This window comes from Epinephelus lanceolatus, chromosome 18 (assembly GCF_041903045.1).
Source record: "Epinephelus lanceolatus isolate andai-2023 chromosome 18, ASM4190304v1, whole genome shotgun sequence".
Classification (NCBI taxonomy): Eukaryota; Metazoa; Chordata; class Actinopteri; order Perciformes; family Serranidae; genus Epinephelus; species Epinephelus lanceolatus.
The window spans coordinates 42333877-42361628 of record NC_135751.1 but is presented as its reverse complement, the minus strand read 5'-3'; the positions used below and the strand labels follow the sequence as shown (position 1 = coordinate 42361628).

At 46.2% G+C, this 27752-nt stretch overlaps 1 protein-coding gene across 4 annotated transcripts in view; it reads right to left on the bottom strand.

Moving 5' to 3' along the window:
- The window catches only part of hdac5 (histone deacetylase 5), a 59565-nt gene that overhangs the window by 8076 nt on the left and 23737 nt on the right, over positions 1-27752 (bottom strand). Inside the window, exons 1-17 of one of the 4 annotated variants that reach the window (XM_033644515.2) lie at positions 27253-27537; positions 15642-15725; positions 14985-15244; positions 14756-14900; positions 13119-13224; positions 12528-12661; positions 10430-10561; positions 10194-10303; positions 9742-9858; positions 9476-9587; positions 9212-9325; positions 8911-9104; positions 8710-8828; positions 8424-8619; positions 3340-3454; positions 1936-2069; positions 53-173 (exon numbers count right to left, since the gene is read on the bottom strand). In XM_033644515.2, coding sequence (XP_033500406.2) covers positions 53-173; positions 1936-2069; positions 3340-3454; positions 8424-8619; positions 8710-8828; positions 8911-9104; positions 9212-9325; positions 9476-9587; positions 9742-9858; positions 10194-10303; positions 10430-10561; positions 12528-12661; positions 13119-13224; positions 14756-14900; positions 14985-15244; positions 15642-15725; positions 27253-27409 — 2350 coding nt within the window. In that variant the 5' untranslated portion in view covers positions 27410-27537. Of the gene's footprint in view, positions 1-52; positions 174-1935; positions 2070-3339; positions 3455-8423; positions 8620-8709; positions 8829-8910; positions 9105-9211; positions 9326-9475; positions 9588-9741; positions 9859-10193; positions 10304-10429; positions 10562-12527; positions 12662-13118; positions 13225-14755; positions 15245-15641; positions 15726-27252; positions 27540-27752 lie in introns of those variants that run through there. The other 3 variants (XM_078161736.1, XM_033644514.2, XM_033644516.2) reach the window with 3 other exon arrangements.

The window sequence follows — 27752 nt, the reverse complement described above, 5'->3', positions numbered from 1 at the left end:
CAGGACAGACAGACAGACAGACAGACAGTGAGACAGACAGACAGATGGTTACCCAGCAGCTTCTTGTGGTCCAGCTTGTGTCTGTTGAGCGGACTGGTTCCGTACAGCAGAGTGTGGAACTCTGAATGGACCGACTGGATCTCATCCAGAGACGCCTTACGCCCCCGAATCCTCTGCTCACACACACACACACACACACTGAGTTTGTACAAATCAAACAGTCAAAGCTCCAGAGTGTCGGATTTAAAGTGAATCTGATCTGATGTTTGTGTTCTTGTTCCCTCAGAATGCGACGTTTATATCTACACAGGGAGCAGGTCCTCGTCTACAGAGATCACCACGTTGCACCGCCATGTTTCTACAGTAGCCCAGACTTTACAATGTGAAACAAAGCTGAACTAACGGCTCATCTCCAACAGACCAAACAGTCTCAGAGAAACACTGATGTGAACAATGAAACGTCTTTATTCAGAGTTTTTATTGGTTTAACCTCTCTAACTCAGCCAGGACGCCGACGTCCTCGCTCCCCCCCTCCTCTGTTAAATGGTATCTCCCAGGTGCACTATGTCATCAAACCATGTGATGTTTGGTATTGCTGGATTCAGGAAGCTCTCGACTTTTCAAAAATAACATTGTTTTTCTTTCATTTATTATGTATTTGGCACCAGAGCAGCCTAAACACACAAAGTCCAAAATCGCGATGAGTGGTGACAAGTCATGTCATGCTGTTTTTTGAGGGGAAAAGTTAAAGGATTACTCGTGATCTTATGTGGAGCTGTTAGCGGGGACTTAGCTGTTTTATAAAAGGTAAGAGTCTCACTCCTACCACTATTTTTGGCTGAGATACACCGTCTAGAAAGTGGGATCATAACTTTCACGTTTCATATGGCTTTATTTGGTGATATTTTATGGTGTTTCTGTGTCATAAACAACATCAGCTATCATAATCACACCTGATTTCAATAAGGTACAATGTTTGAAGCTGGCTGAGTGTTGTTTGATCACTGATAGTACTGTTTTGAAGCAGAGTGACCCACTTGTCATTTGGAGCTCCGCCTGGATCTTTTCATGGTAAAAACACTGTAGAATGGTCATACTTTGAGCAGTCTTCTTCAAATCTGAAACAAGTGTTCATTGATAGTGTGCCTACAGCCCCACAGTGTCATTTACCTGCTCAGATGAAGCCACAGGCAGTTATTCATCCTGAAAATCATTTTTTATTTTATTTTAGGCAAAATCTTCAACTTTTTACTGACTTCAGAGGCCCATTACTCTGTCTCTGTATCACCTAGAGTGTTTCTGATACTTTCACAAGAAACTTCAGGGAGTTTTCTTTCTGGCAAGACCTCATGCATGCATGTAGTCAGAGCGGTTCAGAAGCTACAGTCATTTTAATTTGGGTATGTCATTTTAGGTGTTTCTGCTACAAAATGGGGGTGGAGTACAAGAGGTTTTAAATCAGCTGCAGTCTCATTTATAAACACTGCGTACGCACAAACCGAGGGTTGAAAGAGGCAAACGCCACTTCACATGCAAAAGTTGTGATCTATAAAAACAGACTTGACGTAAGAAATTTTGATCCATGCTGACGAACATTTTGGAAAAGGGGAATCTGCGATGCAGACGGTGGAGGCTGATTTTGCAAACGGTTGAATATATTTTGGTGCGCGCCATTTTGACTTTTGTCTGTACATACTGTACATTTTTAGTATAGATCCAACTCATTGTTTTAATAATGAGACCCCTGGTGAGTTTGTCAGTTCTCCAATTTCTGTATGGGTATAATATTGAACCTGTCCTTATGAAAGAAAATCAACAATTATAATAAAAAAAAACTAAGTAAAACTTTTATAACCATCAGATTACAGCAATGTGGGCGGAGCTCTGTCCAGAGTATTAAGGACTGTGTGTGTGTGTGTGAGTGTGTGTGTGTACCTCGCAGCGGCCCAGTAGGCCCGTCTCCTGCAGTCTGGACCAGATGCTCTGCACTCTCCCAGCATGCTCCGGGTGGATGTGAGCGTTGCCACAAACACACTGATGCTTCAACATCAGACTGTCGTAGACGAGCCCTGCAGACAGTAAGGACAGAGACATGTAGATATCAACCAGGGCTGAACAAATAAGAGCTGGGGAGAGATGCATGCTGGGTAAAACAATAAACTCATAAAGAGAAATAAAACATACAGATCATACACGCTAAAGATCCTCCACTGTGTGTTCTGTAGTAACTGATGATCACCACCAGGTGTCAGCAGATACAACTGAAACATGACTGAAGGTCCCAGTTAACTGACGGAGAAGACACCTGAATGTGAAGTCCAGAGCAGAGCAGACCAAAGATTCAAACAAACAACTGCTGTCGACACTCCGTTCTGTAACGTAGTAAAATGCTGCTGGTTGACAGGAAGTGACCACCATGAGACGGTGTATCATCTCTAGTCAACGACTCTCTGTGCTTCTGATCTGTAACGTTGACAGGAAGTGACCGCCATGAGACGGCGTATCGTCTCTAGTCAACGACTCTCTGTGCTTCTGATCTGTAACGTTGACAGGAAGTGACCGCCATGAGACGGCGTATCGTCTCTAGTCAACGACTCTCTGTGCTTCTGATCTGTAACGCTGACAGGAAGTGACCGCCATGAGACGGCGTATCGTCTCTAGTCAACGACTCTCTGTGCTTCTGATCTGTAACGTTGACAGGAAGTGACCGCCATGAGACGGCGTATCGTCTCTAGTCAACGACTCTCTGTGCTTCTGATCTGTAACGCTGACAGGAAGTGACCGCCATGAGACGGCGTATCGTCTCTAGTCAACGACTCTCTGTGCTTCTGATCTGTAACGTTGACAGGAAGTGACCGCCATGAGACGGCGTATCGTCTCTAGTCAACGACTCTCTGTGCTTCTGATCTGTAACGCTGACAGGAAGTGACCGCCATGAGACGGCGTATCATCTCTAGTCAACGACTCTCTGTACTTCTGATCTGTAATGTAACGTCAGTCTACGGAGCAGGTTATGCCGTAGACTCTGTACGGTGTTGATTCGACACAGAAGTATGAATCCCACTTAACTAAGTCCCTCAGCTAAGGAGCAATAAAGCCTTTAGTGTCACATTTAAGGAGAAAACTAAAGGTGTTTTGTGCAGCTGGTCCCAGGACATCAGCTCCTGCAGAAGAAACTCTGAAGAATTTCAGGTTTTTCAGTTCATCTGAACCGCCAGCTAACAGTCAGCTCCCTGTTGCTAGGCAACCAGCACGGTGGTTTAACAGCGGGCACACCGACACGGCTGATGTCAAACTGTCGTCCAATAAGGGAGCAGATGTGCAGAGAGAGAAACTGACCGGTGGTGAAGAGGTGTTTGATGGGATTGACGGTAGCCGTGGCGGGGGAGGACTGAGCTCGTCCCAGAGGTCTGTGGGGCAGCGAGGACTGGAACACACCCAGCTGCTGCAAGGCCTGATGGGAAGGAGGGAAGAAGAGAGACACAGAGAGAGAGAGAGTTATGATTCACAGCAGCAGGATGAATCAGAGAGGCGTTCATTCACTGCAGAGATGGCGTGCTGAACGCCAACAGTCCTCCTGTCCGTCTCCGTCATCACACACTCAGATATTCTGTCAGCTCATAAACGTTGATAAAAGCGCTCAAACTCAGCGACTGATTCGACGCAGTGATAAAAATGCTGCTGCGACTCGTTTCATGATGACGACATTTGTGTTCAGGTTTTCGTGACACTCGGACTGACTGTGCTGAATCTTCACTCATCACCAACCTCCACAGAGTGTGTGTGATTTTAAGGTTTGTCTGCAGACACACACACACACACACACACACACACACACTGGGTCTATATATAGGGAGTGTTGCTGTGCTCCCTGCTGCGATCTGGGTGACTCATCATGTGTGGGTGGACACTAAAACACACACACTTCAAGATATACAGACGTACAGGAAGACACACAGCAATGAGTCCAGGGGTTGAGTCACCAGCTGGTGATGTCACTGCAGCGTCAGTGTGTGTGTGTGTGTGTGTGTGTGTGTGTGTGTGTGTGGACGCCCAGCGGTGAGGCTCTCGTGTTGGAGGACAGTTTGAAGGAGTTTGTTCAGGTAGGTTTCAGGTTTCAGGCGCTGACAGAACACGGATCTATATGTCACATGATGACGTCAGCGAGCATTTCACAAAACGAAGAGTTGCACTGAGTTTCATTCAAATTCATCCTTTTTCTGTTTGTGTAAAATGTCAGAGCTCTCCGGATGACTCATCCTGCTCCTGTGCGCTTTGACAAAAATCCACTCAACTGAATGTGATCACAGATTTGAGACTCATCCATTCATCCTCCAGCACAAAGACCTCCCACAGCGAGCACGGGTCAGAGGGGTCGACCGGGTGTGACGAGGCGGGAGAAACAAAAGAGCCCGTTCACAAATGATATCAGAATGTGTCTCGAGTGACACTTGTGATCTGATCTCACTTCCTGCTCTGTGTGTAAATAAACAAACGCATCATTTCTGTTTGCAGAAACCGAATGTTGTTAAGCAGCATCAAGACGCCACCCAGCTCGCCACCATCACTCAGTATGTTTCCTGTGCGCAGTGAAGTGTTTCTACAGTCCCAGCTGGACGAGGACATCTAACTGGCCTACTGTCCTTGTCCCAGTATACAAGCACGGGAGGGGAATCCATTTATTGAGCCAAGTATGTGCGACTCCTCTACGATAGGTGGAGATATGCCCCCTTTCAGCTTGTTAGTATTGGACCTTTTTCCTGTTGACCTATTACGTCACAGACCAAACAATGGACAAACAAGTTAGCTACGGTTAGCTAGCAGCTAACTGCTACCATGGTGGACAACTTTACAGCTCTGTACATTTGGTCCGTCCAAAAAGTCACGGCTCTGGATGTAGATTTCTCCATGTTGTTACCGGCTTCTTCTTCTCTTACACATTTAATGCTATTGGACTTCCGGGTCAAAGCCCGGGGCGGAAACTGTGGAGCATGCTCAGAGCGCCTTTGGTGTTGGGTGACCACACTCAATGTCAGGACGTCTAATACCAACATGAACTTTAAGTAAAATACTGACAGAGGATGACGTTCATATTTTGTCTTCTAGTACTTTGATGCAGCAAAGTATGGTGATATTGTGTCTACACATGGACAACAAGTATTTATCTTTTATTATCTACATTATTCATTTTTGCAAATACACATTTTGTTAATGCTGTTAAAATAACGTGTTAATTTTGGTTAATTAATCACAGAAAAATAACGTGTTAGAAAATAAACACTGACTGATGGTGTTCCATGATGCCCTTTGACCCTGTGTGTCACTGAAGGCCACAGTGTCTCTGTCACATGATAGAGGCAGACGAGACGACGCTGCTTACATTTAAAAAACACCCAGATGGAGCTGTTGATAGGAGCACTGTTCTCTGCAGGTTCTGCAGGAAGAAACTTTCGCACCATCAGAGAACTTCAGCCTGAACTATCACGTCAACACAAAGAGGTCTGAGCTAGCACAGCCTCTGATGCTAACGCTAGCAGCCTCATCGAGCCATGCTCGACCAGGTGTTCAGACTGAGCTGGCTAACTGGCTGTGCTTCCCTCCGGTCATGCTGCGGCTAACGCTCCGCTAGCCGCTCCCAGCTAGCTCCGGTTTGTTATTCAGGCTAAAGTGTGAAGAAGCAGCGGGTCTGTGGGGCAGCTGAGTGAAGTGGAGCCTGAGGAGGAAGCACCGGTTAGCCCCGGTTTCACTACAGGCAGATTCACTCGCTACAGGGGCGAGGAAATAAAACCTGAACAGCCAATCAGAGTGATCTCTCTCACCGTCAAGCTCCGCCGCTGATTCAACATGCTCAATCGGCCGAAAAGCCGACGACGCCGAAGTGCCGACGGCGCGGGACACACCGCAAAAACTAGGCCGACAGACGCTCACCGACGACCCGACTTTGGTCGACGGCCGACCGTCAGCTTGATGTGTCAGGACCTTCAGAGAATGGACTGCAGACCAGTGTGGGTGGTCGAGGACAGAGGGACAACTGTGTCCAAAATCCAGCAGCTTCACTACGACACATCTGACAACATTCATTTCACCTGAAATTTTCTAAATACTTTCACAGCAAAATTTGATATATGTGATTAATTAGATTCTATTTTTTCAATCGCTTGACAGACTTAATTTCAACACAACCTTTGGTACGAGAATAATAAAATCAGTTGACTGATAAAGATCCAAAATCCTCTCTGTAAAAAAACTTTGATTCTAATGTGACAACAAACCTGACTATCACATCAGATCGTTTCAAAGTCTTAAGTTTCACAGCAGCTGGTGACTGAAGCACACTGAGTCTCGTCTGTGACTCTTCATCACATTTGGGTTCATTAAAGATGAGAACTTCTCTCTCAGAGCAGATAATAATCATGTTACACAACGAACTCGTCACAGCGCAGCGTCTTGTTTCTGTAACGAAGCTGCACGACCAGAGAAAAACCCAGAAGGAAAACAGAAATGCTCTGCGGCTCAGGAAGTGTGAAAACAACGGTGCGAGGGTGAAAAGCACCTGAAGCCATCTCAGGTTTGGACCGCAGCAACGGGCCGAGCGTTCGCTGCGATGAGTCAGATCTCTAACACACAGCAACATCTGTAACAGAGCGAAGACTGCAAACAGCAGGAGGACGGCTGATGATGCAGCTGAGTGATTCATCCCTCTGTGGGATGATGCTGAACGCCGCCTGAGTTAAAGACGGACCTGAGACCTCAGAGCGGCGCTTACCCATCTGACGTGCCCCCACATCCCCGACATTCTCCATTCACACCACATTAACTCAGCTCTTCAACCACTTCTGTTCAGGATTCTTATAAACCTGATGCTCTCTAATGAATGAGCTGTATTCATACATCTAATGAAGCAGCCCGCCTTTCCACCCGTGTGAGGGGAGCCATTTTAATCGAGGATGTGTCATCAACTGAGGGCGTTGGGCGGAAATAAACATTAGAAGCAAAATCACTGATCACCTGCAAACTTTAGTTCTGTTATTACACATATTGTTTTTACCAAAAATAACTGTTAATGAGACAAAAAACCTGCTGCAGCTGAGAAGAAACTGTTCTGGTTCTGAAGCAAATCATTTTGGGCGAAATGCTCTGAACAGTTCAAACTTAGGTTTGGGAACAAGACGGTTCCATATTGATGAAGAGGGAGTATCAGAGGAGCTCCAGCACTCCTTCATCCCACCATCATCTTCGTACTGTGATTTAAAAGTCACTGTTACTAGAAACCACCAAAAAAGTGGATTTTGTTGCAAGTCCTTCTTAACCTCGCTCCCCCCCCCTCCTCTGTTAAATGGTATCTCCCAGGCGCACTACATCATCAAACCATGTGATGTTTGGTGTTGCTGGATTCAGGAAGCTCTCGACTTTTCAAAAATAACATCGTTTTTCTTTTATTTATTATGTATTTTGCACCAGAGCAGCCTAAACACACAAAGTCCCACAGTGTCATTTACCTGCTCAGATGAAGCCACAGACAGTTATTCATCCTGAAACATATTTTTTATTTTATTTTAGGCAAAATCTTTTTACTGACTTCAGAGGCCCATTACTCTGTCTCTGTATCACCTAGAGTGTTTCTGACACTTTCACAAGAAACTTCAGAGAGTTTTCTTTCTGGCAAGACCTCATGCATGCATGTTGTCAGAGCGGTTCAGAAGCTACAGTCATTTTAATTTGAGTATGTCATTTTAGGCGTTTTTGCTACAGAATCGGGGTGGAGTGCAAGAGGTTCGACGGTTCAGTACCAAGTCAATGCCAAATCTCTGATGCTACTGGTTCCTCTCCAGTGCTGCAGCTTCACACGGGCAACTCTTCCCGACCTGACGGAGCAGCGTACACACCTGTAAGCAGGCACATGCACAGACAGACCCCAGGTGGTGCTATTTGCAAGACCTTTTTTTTTGTTAATCTCTTAATAATTAGGGCCTGAGCACACTGTGCGAGGACGCTCTTGAAATTGAAGGAATTATTATTATTATTTTATATTTTAGTTTTTAATTCTCAATTAAACGTGTTCATCTGAGTTGAGCCCCTGCCCCTCTCTCTTCCCTTGAGGCAGACGCACACAAATCAAATTCAAACCATTGTTAAACATATCAGTACAGCCAATCTAATTTAAGATAGTCTGGCATAAAATCACTCTGTCTCCCTCCGACTCTGGTTCAGCTTCACCAGCTGCTCGCTGTGAGCAGAGACAAACGCTGAGCTGCTTTCCTTCGTCCACAGGTCTTTTTTTTAACCAAAACTCAACTTGAAATAAAGTTCATGTCTGATAATTAATATATTTGGAATTTCACTGTTGTTGGTTTCGATTATTAAACTCCTGGTGTTGTGACGTCGGCAGTCGGATATTTGGGAGATAAGAACGAAGCACAAACCTGTGAGTAGCTCCCCCTCTCCTCTTCATCCCCCTCCCTCAGCTGGACCACGTCATCCTCCTCCTCCTCTTCGTCCAGCTCGCTCTCCGTGCTCTCCCCTTTCACGTGCATGCTCCCGTGCTCCTCCTCGCCCTTCAGGTGCACGGCGAGCTGCTCGGAGGACGGCGTGCTGTCGTCTGATCCCTCCTTCTGGAGCCTGATTGGTCAGAGTGACAGGTTAGAGACAGAGCGCGGGTACTGATGAAGATCGATCAGTGACGATGATGATGATGCTGACTGACGGCACCTGTGGAGCCCCGCCCCCTCATCGTCCTCCTGCATGTCATTGGTCTCTGTCAGCTCCTCCTCTGTCTCCTCTGGGTGGGTGGGCGGCGGCCTGGGAAGCTCCGCCCCCTTCGACAGCATCTACACACACAAGGTAACGTCAGTGTGTGAATGTGTGTGTGTGTGCATATGAACCTGTGTGTGTGTGTGTGTGTGTGTGTACCTTGTAGTGTTTCTCCAGGAAGTGCTGGTGCTGCTGCTGCACCACCAGCTGCTGCAGCGCCTGTGGCGACTGCGGCAGAGGTGCACTCTGGGTCCGAGCCAGCGGCCGATGGCGAGGCAACTTGTTGACCGCCCGCATGCCGCCGGACACGCCTCTCTCTGCCGTAACCAGCGGCGACTGGCTGTACATGGGGACTGAGGGGGGGGGGGGGGCAGAGACACAATGAGTTGGACACTGTGGGCGGAGACTAACGTGGACTTTAGCGTGGACAACGTGTGTGTGTGTGTGTGTGTGTGTGTACCAGCGAGCATGGCTGTCTGCTGTCGGGCCTGCTCCAGCAGTAGAACATGTTGTAATAATGAGGAATGGGCGGAGTGAGAGCTGGGGGGCGGAGTCTCCACCTCATGCCCCACCCCTGCAGAGACACATGATGACATCATTACTCGTTCCAGAGAACACAGCTTCAGTACGTAGTGCTCAAGAAGCTTCTTTAATTAAATGTTTCCTCACACACATACACCTGCTGTTTAAGAATAAAATAAATGATGCGTTCAGGTGAGTTTACCTGCAGGTAGGGAGGACGTGGAGAGGAACTTCCCTGTTAGAGCTCCGCCCCCTCGCAGTGATTGGATAGCTTGACGCTCGGCCTCCTGCTGGGTGGACAGCTTTTGAGGGGGCTGTGGGGGGAAGTTACCATGGTTACTGGGGTTTTTAAACAGGAGTTGTGCAAATTTGCAGGAAAGCCCAATCAGTCTTTTTTCAGCATTGGCAGTATAAAAACAAAATCGGGGAGTGCAGCAAAATGCCGCCTAAATGCCGCCAGTGACCCACCGTGATGTGTGTGTTGGCTGGGAGGCCCAGGGAGATGTTGGGCAGCGAGGGCGAGGTGTAGAGATTCAGAGGACTCAATGTCCCATCAGCCCCCAGCGTCTGGTGCAGAGACCTCAGCTGCAGACAGAGAGGTTAGTTAGGAGCTCATCTCACTCTGTGACTCTTCTCTTTGGGCTCGACTGCTTTAAAACAAATTCATTAACCAGTTAATAAAACATCTGTCATTAATCATCAGAGTGCAGCTGTTTGACTCCACCTCATGTTTTCACCTCAGTCTCCTCATGTAAAATCTGACCTGCACATGTTGGATCAACGATGAAGCTCCTGAGCCTTGTTATCTCTGTTAATAAATAAATGTTTCTGTGCAACAACACAAAAACAGGCTGCGTTCACACCTGACCTGTTTGGGTCAGTTCGGTTGTGTGTGTGTGTGTGTGTGTGTGTGTGTGTACCTCAGTCTGTATGTTGGGGACCGACCCCGTGTTGCCGTTGGCGATAGCCGTGTTGGAGCTGTTGGGACTGCTGGGACCTGAACCTGGAGCGCTGTTACACAGAGACGAGACTGGACCAGAGACACAGAGAGGAAGAGGAGTTCATATATTTACTTTGAAAACACATTGTTCCTTTTGTTCTTCCAGAATGTAAATCATTGTCATGTCAGTGTGTACACGTGTGTGTGTGTGTTTACCTGATATCTCTATGGCTCTCTTCTTAAAGGTGCTGATGACGGTCCCGTCCTTCCTGCGGAGGAGTGGGGAGCTCCGCCTCTCCGCCACCTTTTGCTTCAACCGTGATCGCACCTTCAGGTTGGGCTCTGAGACTGCAGACAGGAAGACGACGCCAAAAAAAACCACATCAACGATCAACAGCCGACTGTGTTTCAGTCTGTTCAGACACATTTGTTCCTGTGTGTGTTTCTTTCTTTGGGGCTTTTTAATCTGGTGCGATTTGTTTGATTGTGATGTCATTGTTTTGGTTGGCGGAGGATTTCTTTGGGGTATTTGAAGGTTTCCTGGTGATGTGCCAACAGGAGCCTATCAGGGCGGATACAGGAGCGCAGGCTGATAATCCTCTGCTGCATTCTGGCTGCAGCATTGGCGTGCTGGATGAGCGGCGCCAGCAGCAGGTGTATTTTAAGGAGGCTTTGGTTTAAAAGTCAAGGTGAAGGGTAGAGAGCAGGAAGAGGAACCAGAGGAACAAGAAGCGTCCAGGTTTTATTGGTTTAAGCTGCTGAAACAGTGTCCAGCACTGACGGTAGGAATGTGTCTACTGGGGAGATTTGGCGATACTGTTTCTATCACAGGAGCAAATCAGGGCTGGATTCTGTCGTGATCTCAAGAATCTAGCTGCCTATAGGTCCTGACACGCCAAGCTGACGGTCGGCCATCGACCAAAGTCAGGTCGTCTGTGAGCGTCTGTCGGCCTAGTTTTTGCGGTGTGTCCCGCACCGTCGGCACTTCGGCGTCGTCGGCTTTTCGGCCGATCGAGCATGTTGAATCGGCGGCGGAGCTTGTCGGTGAGAGAGATCACTCTGATTGGCTGTTCAGGTTTTATTTCCTCGCCCCTGTAGCGAGTGAATCTGCCTGTAGTGAAACCGGGGCTAACCGGTGCTTCCTCCTCAGGCTCCACTTCACTCAGCTGCCCCACAGACCCGCTGCTTCTTCACACTTTAACCTGAATAACAAACCGGAGCTAGCTGGGAGCGGCTAGCGGAGCGTTAGCCGCAGCATGACCGGAGGGAAGCACAGCCAGTTAGCCTCCGCTAGTCTCTGAGCTAGCCCCGGCTCTCCGTTTGGATCCAACCGGAGCACCGAGCCCTGGTTTGTTATTCAGGTTTAAAGTGGGAAGAAGCAGCGGGTTTATCGGGCAGCTGAGTGAAGTGGAGCCTGAGGAGGAAACACCGGGACCGTCTGGATGTAATAGTCCGTGGAGGTGCTGCGGTCGGTTTGGTGTGTCCGCACCTTCAGAGAGAGATTTTGGAAAGTTACCTACCTACATAATTCATGTTCATAAAAAGGTGGCGCCATTTTCCAAACACCAAATTTCACCACTGTATCGAACAGCAGCAGAAATGTGAGCTGTTCAGGGTCGGACTCTCTCGTGACCTCATGATTCTTGCGTGATGTTGTGAATCCAGCTGCAGCTGCAATCCTGGATGTTTGGTGAGTGTTAATCCTTCGACTGTGGGATCAGTGCAGCTAATAACAGATCTGACTGAGAAAGACTTGAAAGGATTTTGCATGAGCATTCTTTCGGTCAATGTTTTACATGTGTGATATAAATCTATCATGTGTAAGAGCCCTGACACACCACACCAACAGTCAGCCAACGCTCTGCACCTTGGCAGGTGTCACATCATCCACCATCCTCTCCACCACCTGATGACATCATCACTACGTCACTTCAGAAACGCCGATATGATGCGAATGAAACGTGTAAATGTGCGATGTTAAAGTTTTCCTCTGACGTCTGGTCTGTCCTGTCCTGACCTCCTCGCTTTGTATTGACGTGTTCGGAGAAATGCTTTCACATACTATCAGTTATATCTGAAACCGTGTGTGTGTGTGTGTGTGTGTGTCTTGTTAAGGCTACCTCTTCTCTGGTGAGTCAGACTCAAAGTGACTCACACTTGCACACTCGTACGTACGTACACACACACACACACACACACACACACACATATACAGAAACACACCACACTCCACCTCCTCCACATAATCCTTCGTCAAACTACACACACACACACACACACACACGTCCTCCCTCTGTCTGTGTGTGTGTCCTACCTGTCTTGCGGAGCGGGAAGTCGTCTTTGCCCTCGTAGTTCCCCAGCAGTGGGGGCAGTTTGTAGGAGGGAGGAGTTCCTGGGGTGTTACTCTGCGGAGGAGAGCCCTGCTCCAGGGAGGTGTGCTGGGCACCCCTGAAGACACACACACACACACACACACACACACACACACTGAGTTATCCGTCTGGTAAATCCTTTCAGAATATAAAGTGTTTCAGTGAAGTAATTTTCTGACGACCTGCTTCATGAACTTCATTTAGTCACTTCCTACATTTCCCAGAAACCTTCTCCTGTTACATCCTGTTCATCTGGACACACACTCAATGATCTGAGCCTGTTTCTGACCCGACCGTTGTTTGTTTGTTTGTTTGTTTCCCCATGAAAAGTAACGCACCTAAATTCGTACATATCCCACGTATTTTGAAAGGCTACAATTACGTGACCAATGTGCTGATGGCAGTAAACAAGGAAGCAGTCCTGAGCGCTTGTAAGGAGGCGAGTTGGGGTGAACGATGAGTCACAAAACCCGTCTCGGGTCAGTATATCATGTTTCAGTGATGCGACAGGTTGATGTCTCCACAGGCCTCACCAGCACTTTGGGGAGAAGGAATGGTTCAGTCCACCGATGCCGGGCTCTTTCTTATTGAGGAGGAACTCCTGCAGCTTCAGTTTCACCTCCGTACTGGCGATGGCACCTTCAGAAACACAGCAGAGAGTCAGCAAAGGACGGCGGCCATGTTGTATAGACACACACAGCAAACATGTGTACAGCATGGTAGTGATTAGTCTCACAGAGCCAGACCTACGTCGGGTTGTGCCAGCGCTGGAGAAGGTCTGGCTGAACCCATTAAAATTCCACACTAAGGTTGCTTTACACCAAATCTGGTGCTGCGGCGATTAGCCACAGGGGTGTGTGGCGTTTGGGAGTGTTGCTGAAATGGGACGTTTGTGGGGGAACGGAGGGAGGAGAGAAATCTCTCCATCTCAGTGACAGAGTTTTTGTTGTCACTAAGTTTAGGATGTCTTCAAAGATCTGCAGAGATTCTCTTGATTATCATTATGGCCACAAAAGACGCACATGTGTGCACACAAACAAAAGTGCACACTCCTTTGAGGGATAAAACACACAAGCTTCTAATACACACTTTAAGTCTTTCACTCACTGTAATATTCAAAGATAGAAACAGACTGTGTGACTTGTTCCTGTGGACTGCGGGTGTCTTTACGCTCTGATCGGCAGTTACATGATCGGCCACCGCAGCTAACGTCAGGTCAAATGACCACCACAATCAAATCATTTTATCACTAAGTCAATGTGGACATTTGTGCCAAATTTAAAGAAATTTCCTCGGGTCACTCTTGAGATATCGTGTTCACGAGTAGTGGATGGACGCAAGGTCACAGTGTCTTTGACCTCTGACCATCAAAATCCAATCAGTTCATTTGTAAGTCAAAGTAGATGTTTGAACCAAATTTGTGGAAACCTCTAGGAGAGCGAAACGGATACACAGCGACCTTCAAATTTGGCACAAATGTTCACTTTGACTCAAGGATGAACTGATTAGATTTTGATGATCAAAGAAATACCCTCAAGGTGTTCTACAGATATCGTGTTCACAAGAATCAGACCGAGCAACCTCTACCTTTCACCTTTCACCACCAAAATCTAATCAGTACATCACTAAGTCAAAGTGGACGTTTGTGCCAAGTTGAAAGCAATTTCCACCGCGCATTCTTAAGATATTTCCTTCCATTATACAAGTGCTAGGTCACAGCGTCTTTGACATTTGACCACCAAATTCTCAGCTTATTGTAGACTCAAAGTGGACGTTTGTGCCAAATTTACAGAAATTTCCTCCAGGCATTCTTGAGATATCGTGCCTGTGAGAATGGGACAGACAGATGGACAGACAACCCTAAAACATCATGCCTCTGTTCACGGCTTTCACCAGCACAGAGGCATATAAACACTCTGAGTTGTATTTCTTTAAACCAATCAGAGTCATCGGGGCGGAGCTAAGCCCAGGATGCAGCGACGCTGCTCATGCAAAAAGCGTTGGGAATGAACTCATTTTGGTGGAACATCATGTGGAGAGGTGAGTGCTGGCATTAAATCTCCGCGTGTGTGGACAAAGGTCTGGCCATGTGAGACGAGTTTAACGTAGCGACAGGAACGGAGACAGAGCCAGACATGATGTTAACAGCAGCAGTATCAGAGTAACGTACTCTCTTTGCCTTTCTCCTTGTTCCTCAGCAGCAGCAGCTGTTGCTCCAGTCGATGCTTCTCCTGCTCTTCATGTCTCTGTTGCTCCAGTTTCCTCTTCTGCTCCAGCTCCTGCTGCCTCTTCGCCGCCAGCAGCTCCTGTTGTTGCTTCAAACACACACATGTTACCGAGCTGACCACCAGAGCAGGAAGCTGAAGCCAGGTACGGTGAGCGGACACCTGTCGGCCTACCTTCAGGTGCTCCTGCAGCTGGACTTCGTGCTGTCTTGTCAGCACTTCGTGTTTCTTCTGGAACTCGGCGAACAGCAGCTGTTTCTGGAGCTCCTGCTGCTGTTTGAGCAGAACGAGCTCCTGCTGGAGCTGCTGCTCCCTCATGGCTGTGTCCACCGCCGCCACCCCCGCAGACAGAGAGCCCACCCTGGGCTCAGTCCGCAGATCTACTGGGCCTCCTCCTCCACCTCCTCCTCCTGGGCCTTCACCTGGACCCCCACCTGGGAAAACAGATACAGACAACAGGTCAGACATACTGGTGACATCACTGATTGTTTGTTCACCTTAAACAGCAGCGTCATTATTTCTTTAAGGTTCCTCATGTATTCAAATCCAAACTTTTGGTTGAAGTTTTAGCATTGAAATATAATTTATTTTCTAAAAAGTTTCCCATGTGACCTGGCAAAGGTTTCTGCAGGATAATGTCGCTTTATAAAAACACAGGCACAGAAGAGGAACAAGAGTAGCACCCAGCACCAACCCCGTGTTTTCCAGGCGGTTAAAGACGCAGCATGTGTACGGGCCCTTAGACAGTCCACTGATCCACTTTTAGGATGTAATAAACCCACTACATCAAACCGCCCTTCTGAGATATGGCCTCCCCCATCAAAGACTCACCTCCTTCCCCGCCTCCTCCTCGCTGCTCGCTGGCTGTTCCTACGGGACTCTGCATCCCCGACGGGAGGCTGCTCTTCACCTCCACTGCAGGACACAGGACAGAGAGACAGAAACAGAGCCATCGATTAGTCTGGAAAATGTTGTCAGACTATTACATCATTCATCTCACATGCACGCACGCACGCACGCACGCACGCACGCACGCACGCACGCACACACACACACACACACACACACACACACACAGAGTTCTCATTTCATTCAGATGAGCTGTGATAGTGGAAGAGGTGAGGAACACAGCGTCCTGAAACCTAAAAACAACCACGAGACTAGCATTAGCCTAGCATTGACTTACCCTACTGTTGTCATCAGCAACAATGGGAGTTAGCCTAACATGTAGTTAGCGTAGCTAGTTACCGTTACTAGTTACTTCATTAAAAAGTAACTCAGTTAGTAACTCAGTTACTTAAACCAAAAAGTAATGCGTTACTGAGAAAAGTAACTTTTTAGTTAAGTTGTGTGGTAACGTTAGACCACAACATCAACTCAACGTGAATAAGATTAACAATGATGTCTACATCTGTTCTAAGGTAAGTCAACATTGTGTTTGAGGCAACATATTGTCACTTTGCTGGAAAGAAATATAAAGTTATCTTTAACATCTCTAGCTAACGTTAGCTAAAGTTAGCCTAACGTTAGCTCCTAGCTGCGTTGTTCATCATGTCACCTTGTTTGCTGGGAGTTCATTAGCCTATTTTGTTCTAGTTTTGTACTTTGGTGATCGTACATCATTGTTAGCTGTTGTCCAAAGGGCTCTAGTTAAGCTAACGTTAACTTCTGGAGCTTAGCTTCATTAACTTATCTGTAATGGCAGAGATAACAAAGGTTGGCAAACCTTATGCTGAATGATTCAGTGTAAATACTGTAGCACCAAACTAACGGAGAGACACTCTTGGTAAAGATGGTAAAAAGGCCGTTATCCTTTTCTCATATTCTGAGCCAAAAACCTTAACTTCAGTGGCACTTTAACTTGTTGTCTTTGATGGTGACGGCAACCAGATGCGGTTCACAAGCGTACACTGTGACCTGTAAATTTTGGCTTGTAATTTAAGCTTTTCATCGACCTTCTCAACAATAAAATGATGAATATATCCCTCCAATGCGTAGTTTAGGCCCTTTTGGTTACTTCTCAATGACATCTGATCGTTATGTCTCCAAAAATCATCAGTTGCCTCCTGTGAAATGCCGTGTACTGTGACACCTGCCATAGCGCCGCTCACTGAATGTTGATAGTTTGTCCGAGTGAGTGGAGGGGGCGTGGCTTAGCCATAGGTCAATTGTTCATATACCTCTATCTGACTTGACTATCTTTTATTGTTTAGGGCTAAAATGTTTTAGTGAAAGCGAACTTCAGTTTGTGAAGGAATACTGCATGCTGCGGGTTGTTTTAAAACCTAGCCAAAAATAACGGAGTAATGCACCGTTTGGTTACGGTAACTGAGTTACTGAATTTAAAAACTAACACCTTAGAGTAGGCTATTAGTTACTGCCAAAACTTACGGCATTACTAATAACGCGTTACTGCCCAACACTGGCTAGGCTGAAGGACACTGCAAGATATGGTAACAAAAACATTAATGCTGGTCAGAAATCGTTATCAGTGATTATTATTAGTGGTTATCAAATAACAACAAAGACTGACGTTAACAGTTGTGTTTTATCTTCATTTAAGTCATAGAAGCAAAGTAACAAACACTCTTACATATCCAAAATGGTAAATATAAATCTTAATTACCGCGATGTGCTCTGTGACCTGCTGACATCTTACTACAACACACTGATGTTGGCTTTTTGCTCTCAAACTTGTGTCAAACTGAGCGATGCACAGACGGAGTTTTGCCTTCGTTCTCTGACACCATTCAGATAAAGACATTATGTGTTTTAGAGCTGCGTATTTTTTTATTTTGTATTTTTGTTCAGCTTCAGCTCATAAACTGTCTTTTCAACAGAGTTGGAAATCGACGCCACTCAATATGTGAACATTGTTTCTTTCTTCCAGCTGATGAGTGAAGCAAATCTCGCAGGTATTCATCGGGTGGCTGGTGCTGATTTTCAACCTTTCTTTACACGCCGCCATTTTCTCATGAGTTCCCGACCTGTACTGCACGTATGCAACTCTCAACAGAGATGAGAAGAAGTGAGATGACTCACACTTTCGCTACCACTGTCATCAGCTCCAGAAAAATAATTTCATTCTTTTTTTTACAACTTTTACTATTTTTGCTGATTTACTGGCGCTGGGTGATCAGTCAATCCTCATCATTGATCCCTGCGCACGTTAACTGGACATATTTATAGCAGAGAGAGAGAAAAGCCTGCTGCAGTCCAGAAACAGAAAACACATCCCTCCTCTCCGTCAGTGACAAACGCAGCGCCTCCGACTGATCTGGATTTGTGGGCTAATCAGTGACAGATTAATACTGATTTCCTGCTTCAGGCTCCACAGTGACGTTAGCTCAATAACAGATATGGAAACTCACCAAGGCCAAAATTCATCACCATCACTTCAAATGTTTCAGCTTCATTAAAGCTTCAGTCTGTAAAGTGTTGTGTTCAGGGACAGTCCGGCTGTAACTGTGCTGTGTGGGTGTGTCTGGTAGATGCTGAGTGTGTTTTGAAACTTTTGAAACTTTTGAAACTTGTGTCTCTCATGAACATTCTTCACACACTCTGTAGTCAAGTTTCCATCAAACCTAATGCACATTTTCTGCATAACAAAATGTGAATTGTTGCATATTTCCATTCACTTCTGTGATGCAAACATTATGAGTCAGGCCGTCCAATCACAGTGGAGGAGAGGCGGGACAAAGACCAAGTACGACGATGGATATGGGATCAATACTGAACCCACAACCCTACATGCACTTCCCATCGTCCAGAGCAAGTACTTGTTACGACAGGTTGGTTTGGTTGAGTCCACAAACAATTTTAGTCAGTTTATTCTTCAGTCCAAGTGGACGTTTGTGCCAAATTTGAAGAAATTCCCTCAAGGTGTTCTTGGACAGATGACCCCAAACATAATGCCTTCAGCCTACAGCTATCTCACACTCCCAGCTGAGTGTTTTCAGCTAGAAAAAAAAACACCTTGGTGGACACACAGTCTTATGAAAGAAACACCAGGAACTGTCCAACCAATGAGAAATTGGTCGGACAAGAGCACATCAACCGACCAATCAGGTGTCTGCCCTGAACATCAGCACATCGTTAAAAGAGCATCAAACAACAGAAATCACACTGGCGTCTTCGTATGACGGGCGTCAAGTGCCGCCTGCTGACACCAACAGGAAGCACTGCGCTGCAGTGCGTCATCTAAAGACCACACACTAAAAGTGTGTTTCCTCCACCTCTGCATTAGCTTCAGATCATGTGTGGACGAGCACTAATCTGACTTTATTTCTCACCTGAGGAGCTGATCTCCAGAGCTGTGGCTCACCAGGACGTATCTTTTTTTACCACTATCTTTATGACGATGGGAATGTGGGTCGTTTAATTTAAGATATTTCTCAACCTCAAAAACAAGGGCCCGTCCCAGTACCCCCCCTTAGCCCTACCCCTACATTTGCGTGTTCCCGCGAGGGGTAGTTCCTTTTTGCGTGTAGGTGTAGGGGGCATAACGAGGGGTAGTGGGTATGAAACTAGCCCTTCGGAGCGAGGGATTTCAGATGCTGACTTGCCAGCAAGGGGTAGATGTCGCCATGGCTACCACCGAGCAAGAGATGGGGAAAAAGTTCATACATAGCTAACGTTACCGTCGTCAGGTTGCTTGTTAGCTAGCTCGCACTATCTGGCGTCTGTCATCTGTCCTGTTCTGCAAAATTGTCTGATTTTTCACATGACGATAACACGCCAGCTAGCATAACTATGCTGCCTCATAATGTTAGCTGGTTAGCTAGCTGGCAGAAGTCCCCTGTCGTCTGTCGTTCATCAAACGAAGCATGATGAATGCAGCAAACGCGATCGGTAGGATGAACTCAACTGGAGACTCCATTGTAGATGCCGGTTGGAAATGTAGATGGCTCGCAGCTTCCTGTTTAAAATAGTTACGTATGTGTGAACGTAACCGACGCAGTGATGTAGTGAGTGGTGTCCCAATTCCTAGTGAAAGATTTCTACCCCTACCCCTCGTTGCTTCATTTTGAGGGCCAAGGGGTAGTGGACAAGGGGGGGTAGTGTTCTCATCAATACATCAACTCTTCCAGCTCTGCTGAGAGTCATGTTTTTTGTGCAAAATTCAAAAGTGTATAAACTTAGGTGGATGAACAAACACTTCCTGTGTGGGGTTATTTCAATGTTTACATGTATAGGCTGACGCTAACACTCAGTGTCACTCTGTCATCTCAGCTGCTACAGGTTAACACACAGACAGACACACAGATCTATATGTGGGGTGGTCTGCAGTACTTGTCGACGTGCCCTTCAGCAGGGCGGCAGCGACCCTGACCTGCCTCTGCTCTCCTGGCCTCAGCTGACCTCTCTGCTATTGGATCAGTGTTGGGATGTCAGGCTCTCAGCTGTCTGCCGGCCAAAGAGGAAATTCAATTAGGAAGAAGCTACGGTGTAGTCTGACCTGTGACCCGTCTCTACAGGGCGGCTCTGATTGGTCAGCTCCTGCTCTCTGCTCCTGCGGCCCACGTGGACTCTAAGCTCATCAAACAACAACAGTCACAATTAGGCCGAGCTCATTACGGAGGATTGTGACGACTTAGAGCAGGAAAGATTTCATCACTTCAAATCTGAGCTGACTTTAGTCCCAACGTGAGAGAGGAACACCGACTTTACTCATTCAAATCCACCGTTACACCTCCGTCGTCTTATTCTGGATAAAGACTGAACACACACACACTCACACACACTCACACTCACTGCGAGCGTTCAGCTCACTCACTGAGGCCGATTCAAAACCCAAAACTGAGAGCATGTGTGTGCAGCCACTCACATCTAAATTACCTAAACAAATATTCTGGCGTTTGACTGTGACGCACGTGTCTCCCCCTCCACTACAACACACACACTGTCCCTGTGTGAGTGTGTGTGTGTGTGTGCAACAGTCAGTTTGGCAAGAGAGCAGCATTCCACAGCAGCCAGCGTCTGACGTCAAACTGAAGACATTTATAGTCTGGTAAACACACACACACACACACACACACACACTAACGTACAGTGTGACAAAGAGGCAACATCTCAGTCAGTCGTGTTGGTTTAAAACTGACTTCAGCTCACTGCAGCAGTAAAAACACTGGATCCAGTTTGTCCAGTCTGAGGACGTTTCTAACGACACATTTCACCAACGTTTCAAGTTTAAACTCAGACCAGCTGATGAGTCTAAAGTACAAGAAAACTAAAAAAAACTAAGCAAAGTCAAACCTAATTTAATCAATAAGTTCAAACATGGAGGGTTTTTCCTGCAGAGAATTAAAGGAGGCGGCCACCTCCTTTAATTTTCACCCTGCCTGCAGCTCTCGACCAAACTTTGATGAGTGTCTTCATGGAAAACACTGTTGTTTGTGTGCGTGGTGGATTTCTGTCATTTGTAACTACAGTTGTTGCACAGATATGGTCACGATATCGCAATCAGCCCAGTACGACGCAAGAGGTGTCGCCAAAACTGCCATAGAGGTAGAAAAGAGCCGTCTGTTTTGGACCGCAGCAAAGCAGGGACCAGCTGCTCACCGCCAGTCGCTAGCTGCCAGCTGTAGGATTAACATGATGTGAGATTTTCACAGTACGATGAAAGAAAATAACATGATTCACGGTATTACAATATTTCTGAGTTATTCCTATAAGTCAAGATGAACCTATACCTGTATACCTTGAAACCGGTATATAGCTGCAAACCTAGCCAGCCGGGTACGCCACAGAGTTTCCGCTAACATCTTTGCCACAACAACAAAAAAAAAGTTTTATGTCGCCAGTTGGAGATTACGAACGCTGTTGCAAACGGCAAAATGATGAGGCATTTGTGAACACTGCTCTATGCGTTGGTCTCTATATGTGTGTCTGAACATGGCCCGAGTCTCTTAGGCCATTGATGCTGAGTCTCAGCAAAGTTGGGAAACTAAATGTGTCTTGTCTTATTGCTTTCAACATGCCAAGTTTGGGCCAATGCTGGGCCAGGTCATTTTTGATGATGGCCCAGTGATGGCAGAGTCGGCAACCGGAATCGGGCCAAATGATCTGGCCCAATTCTGGGGCCTCCTTCATGCCGAGTCTCAGCCGAGTTAGGCAACTGGACACAGCCCGGCTAATTTCATCCAGAGTGCAGAGTTTGGGCCGATGCTGGGTCAGGTGATTTTTGATAAGGACCCAGTGATGACAGTATTGGCAGCATGGTCTAGAGCGCCATTTATGCCGAGTCTCGGCCAGATGCTGGGCCAGGTGATTTTGGCTACCTGGGAAGTCTTGACTTTATGTTTCCAATGATTAAATTGGCCGTCTCTAACATTCTCAGATTGTCAACCGGTATGAATAAAGGTCTGGGTCATAAAGACACAGAAGAGGTGTGTAGTTCAATGTGTAGTTTGATGACTTTTGTCACTTTGTCTCAGTCGCTGTGATTTCACAGAGCTGCTGCTGCTGCTGCTGCTCGGAGGTATTTCTGGAAACCAATATTCGTCTTTTCTCTTCCCTCTCTTCCTCTCCCTGTCTCTGTCTTGTTCGCTGTGCGGCGCTAACAGAAAATAGGCGCGATGACATCAGCCCTGCAAAACACTAAAAAAAGCCCGAAGAGAGGGAGAGACGGAGGGGAGGAGAGAAAAGACAGAGCAGCAGAGGGAGGTAAAAATAGTATAATGGCTGTGTGTACTTTAGACAAATTAGAAGCTTACAGAGAGGGAGCAGTCACATGTGTAGCGTTGCTATAGAGACAGAGGGTGGGTCAGAATTATTATGGGCTGGCAGACTGTAGGTCATCCACAGCTGATGATGTCTGTTGTTACACCAGGCTTCATGTCTTTGACAACATCTGGTCTGATCAGTTACACAGTCAGTGTTCGTACTGTTTACAGGGCTCTGTGTGACATCCAGAGTTGTCTGCACACAGTTCTCAACATGGAGGTTTCTGAGCAGCAGCTAGCAGCTAATGGAGCTAACTCAGGCCCTGTGCGAAATTCAGGAAACATGTATGGCTGCAGACACATTCAGTTTGTAGCGTACACGACATGCCCCTACAAACCACACCCACCACTTTTACAAGACAAACCTGTCAACATGGCGGCTATCTGAACCCTGCTACAGCACTATGTTGTATTGAATACCCTAATCTTAACCACCTCTCTTTTAGAGTAATACTTCATAGTGAATGTTAGCTAATAGCTAAGATAGCAATAGCATAAGTATCGAGATGTAGCTTTCAAATTATCCTTACCCTAACCTTAACCAGGTCTCTTTTAATACTACTTCATTGCTAGCTAATCGCTAAGTTAGCTTGAGCATACATAATGAGGTGTAGCCTTCACATTATCCTCTAAGCCTTAACCACCTCTTTTTTAACGTAATATTTCATAGCTAACGTTAGCTAATTGCTAAGTTAGCATTAGCATAATACAACAAATGTGTAGCCTTTCCATTACCCTTACCCTAACCTCAACCACCTCTCTTTTAACGTAGTACTTTATAGCTAGTTAACTTTTGTTGGGACTTTTGCTTCCAGGCCAAGGAGCAAAGGGGGCTGATGGTGGACTGACGTGTCCGTATGGTAGGTTAGTCATATAGCTAGAAGGCAGGTCATGTAGCTGCTCCAGCTGCAATTATAGCTACTCAAAATTTAATGGGTAGGTGTTGTCTGCACATGGTTCTCAACATGGAGGTGGCTGAGCTGGTGGCTAGCACCTAATGGTCTGTGAAATACGAAGCACATAAGCTGTCTACATATGGATCTTAATATGGAGGTGAATTCGCAGCATATGAGTTGTAGCACACAGTTCTCAATATGGAGGTGGCTGAGCTGGTGGCTAGCCGTTAATGTTGCTAACTCCATTAACAGCACTAATAATGCTAACTAAGCTAACAGCGCTAACCAGGGTAAACTGGAGGTTGGGCATCACAACTAAGTCCAATATCAACTGCCCTATGAGCGCAGCGACAAACAGCCACAGTACAGGGGTCACGGTTCAGTGCATGCAGCCACGTGCAACATACATGACATGCAGACTGATGCGTATAACATGGAATCAACTTCACAAGAAACTTTGAGCCATATGCTTTGAGCAACACACGCTAATATGCGTATACACAAGCTACGGCAAAGGACACATCGTCTCTGTGACAATCTGTGTAACTGAAAATTTCACCCCTCCAAATAATTATTTTTGTATTAATTACTCAAGAAAACTCTAATGCCTCCACAGTGAACGAAGAATCCAAAAAAGGTGAACATTCTTGATGAACATAAGTCATTGAGGTCCACGTTTAACACCGGCTAAACTAAATCAAAACATCCATTTACAAAGTCTCACACAACTCATGCAGTAAAATCCGAGTCTCATTCATCCAGTTGTGTTCAGTGCTTCAAAAAAAAAACAACTTTTCACTAAAACTTAACGATTTAAAACTGACCCAAAAAGAGAAACTCAACTATGATCTCTTCACAGCCAGACTCCACTGACAAAAACACTAATTTTACCTCAGTGAACACAGGAGCTGCTGGTCTATAGCTGCCTCCATGAGTTCGGTAGTTGGTGTTAGTTCAGATACACCAAAGTCACACAATAACACAAACTACCTCACTGCAGCTGTAGACCAGCAGCTCCAGTGTTCAGTGAAGTAAAATCAGTGTTTTTGTGGCTGTGAACATTTTTGAGTTTAGCGTTCCGTTTCCTGTCAGAGAGGTCTGTCTGTCCGTGAAGAACTGAGCGTAGGACTTGATAAATGAGACGTGGATTATTATACAAGGTCCCTGTTTCATCAAGAATTTCTCAGTTTTTGGATTCTTTGTCCACCAGAGGCTGTTTTACTGATGGATTTCAGATCATATGGGGGGAGAGGTATTTCTTTAAGTCTGACCACACACACACTGACCTGAGCTAGCCGCTGAGCCAACACTGTAAATGCAGCAGAAAAGAAGATTAGTGTGAACGCACGTCCTGCTTGTACCAGCTAACAACCTGCAGGCATCGAGCCACGCTCCAAACCCGGCTCACCTCACTGTGTTCAGCAGACTGGACTGTAACAACAAGTCCACAGGTTGAACACCAACAAAAGCCACTGAGTTTCTGCGCTCGCACTCTACATGTGTGTTTCAATAAATCACCTGAATCAATCAATAATCAGAGCAAAGATAAAGGTCCTCAGCAGTCAACACTCACGGCTCTGTGATCCAAAACTGTTCTTCACAGTCTCAAAAAGTTCCCAAATAAAGGTTATCCATAAACAGATGAGGAGCTGTGTACAGCAGGGATGGAATTTTACAGGAAATCACGAGCGCGTGTGATTTAAGGAGCAGCGCCTGAAGCATTCTTGCCCTTTTAATCCTAGAAAGTTTTGAGGAGATTTTGTGCTTTATGGATCTACTTTGCTTCGAGAACAACTGGTTCATCTATATGTAGTTTTTACTGCATCAACACCTCCGTCACCCTGGGTACAATTTAAAAATATTAACCATATGTCCACTGGTTTTTAACACAGGCAAATATCTGTATCTAGGGATCCTGTCAGCCCTAGAGTGGTCTGCTTTGGTCTGAATCAAGGACTCATGTTGTTCCAAAGTTGTATAATTGCCTAGAGTTGGTTGGTGTTCTCACGGCAGCATTTACAAGAGGACCAGATCAAATGCCTTGTGTGAGAAAGCTGCTCTTGATTGGTCAGAATTTCCATGTGGGAAAAATCCAGGAAGTAAAGCAAACGTTGAAGAAGAGTACACTTGCAAGATAAATGTGACACTTTCTAATGTCACAATGGAGGGACAACTACGCAGGTTGATTTTAGCGCTGCTCATCGTGGACTATATTGCTGTCATTGTTCATTTTAGTCAAAGCATACAGTTTGAAAACGAGGCGCGGCTCCAACTAGAAAACAATGTTTTGATGCATTGGATGTGCTGAATGTGCATATTAAGGCAGTACAGGAGGAGGTGCACATTAATAATCCTCCAGGACTGTAACATGCTCATGTTTAACCCAAACAATGTGTCATGTGACTGCAGTTGCTTCACATCCAGGTCGGAACACCTTCTCACCACAAACCAACCGCACCAGAGTTCCTTTGGAACCGGACTGAGACCACCTCTTCAAGAAGGTCTCAGTCCGGTTGTTTTGGTGTGTTCACACCTGCACAAATGAACCGCACTGAGGGAGCAAACCAACCTGAGTGTGACTGAATCGAACAAACCTTTGTATTTCTTTCACGCATCCAGAATGAACAAAGAACCCAAGAAATTATTGAGAAAGTTTAACAACAGCATAGCTACACCGAGCAAAACTGACGGGGGCAGCTATAGACCAGCAGCTCCTGTGTTCAGTCAGGTAAAATTAGTGCTTTTGTCAGTGAAGTCTGGCTTTAAGTTTAGTTGCTCTCAGACAGGGCTGTTTGTAAAGTACTGACTGGATGAATGAGACTCGGATTACTCTGCACGAGTTGTAAGAATTTTTATGTTTGATTTAGTGTTGCTGTTGTTCAGCTCCAGTCAGTTCATCAAGAATTCTCCAATTTTTGGATTCTTTGGATGCAAGAAAATTCAACATAAACAAAGGGGGACTGACAGATAACACAAAATGTCATCCTGTGAGTGAAGTATAGTCCTATAATTGATGTGTTGAATTTAGGGGCTTTGGAGGATGTAAACAGGAAGTATTATGTTGCTGTGGATGCAGCGAGTTAGCTCTGAGCTATAACTTGAGCCCTGGCATTATTAGAAGTATGCCGAATTATCCACCAGCAGCACCTGTTTGCAGTGCACACGTTAATGTGGAAACATTTCACTGAAATACTTTGATACTGAAGGAAACTTAAGTTCAGATGCAAGTGCAGACTTGCACAAGTTTATCTGTGATGGACATCAGAGAGGATGAGATCCTCAGAAAGATAAAGTCACACTGAATTTAAAAATATGTGCAACATGTCTGTGTTAAGATTTGACGATGAGAAGCAGTCCTGAATCAAGGGTGCAGCAGTCTGGTGCTGAGGGGTTTTAAAGTACCTTAATTACCTCCATGATCTGTGTGTCACAGACGCTGCTGCAGCTTAAACTGCTGACCGTGTTAATAAGCAGGTCAAACTACAATAACTAACTTCCTGTTGTGTTGAGAGCAGCGGCGTGCTCCTGTACCTTTCACTGCACGTTGTATCTTCGCCTCATGTCTCAGACAACACATCCGATTCAACAACAAAACCTCTGAGCGCCCACACACACACACACACACACACACACACACATCCTTCTTTCATAACCACACTAAAACATAACATGGAAAGGTGAGCAAAAGACTTCTTCACACATAAAAGCCTGCAAAGCAGCGATACATTTTTTATATTTGAATCTGAACCTTGAGTCTGATGCCCTATCAAGCCCCCCCCCCCCCCACCTCTCCTCTCCTCTCCTCTCCCAGAGATGACTCACCGGCGGTGGGCATGGCGGTGCTGGAGCCCCTGTTGCCGCTCAGGAGCTCCAGAGGCTGGTGGTGGCTGTCTGTGCTGGTGGAGGAGAAACAGGACTCAGTCTCATAGATGGTCTGCAACATGGCGCACAATCCTGACACTGTGGGATGTAACAGCATGCCAAGACAAGAGGCAGCGCTCTCTTTTGTCACAAACAGACACCAGTCAATTCTTCTCCCCCGATGTCAGCATGGCTCAGTTTAGGATTCAAGTTGCCGGGGACAGGTGTGGGGGGGGCAGACACTGAAAGATGCTCTTCAACTTTAAAAGCTTTTCTGTGCTTCTGTTCTTTAAACTGATTAAAAAATGATCATAAATTCCATCAAAGAGAAAATGCAGAAAACTCCTCTGTGCTTTTATTGTGTAATCCAGCAGAGATGTCCTGTTTCAGCTGCAGATTCTTGCAGGGACCTTCTACCTTTTCCCGGAGCGTCTGCTGTTTGGCTGCTCCGTTTGTGCTGC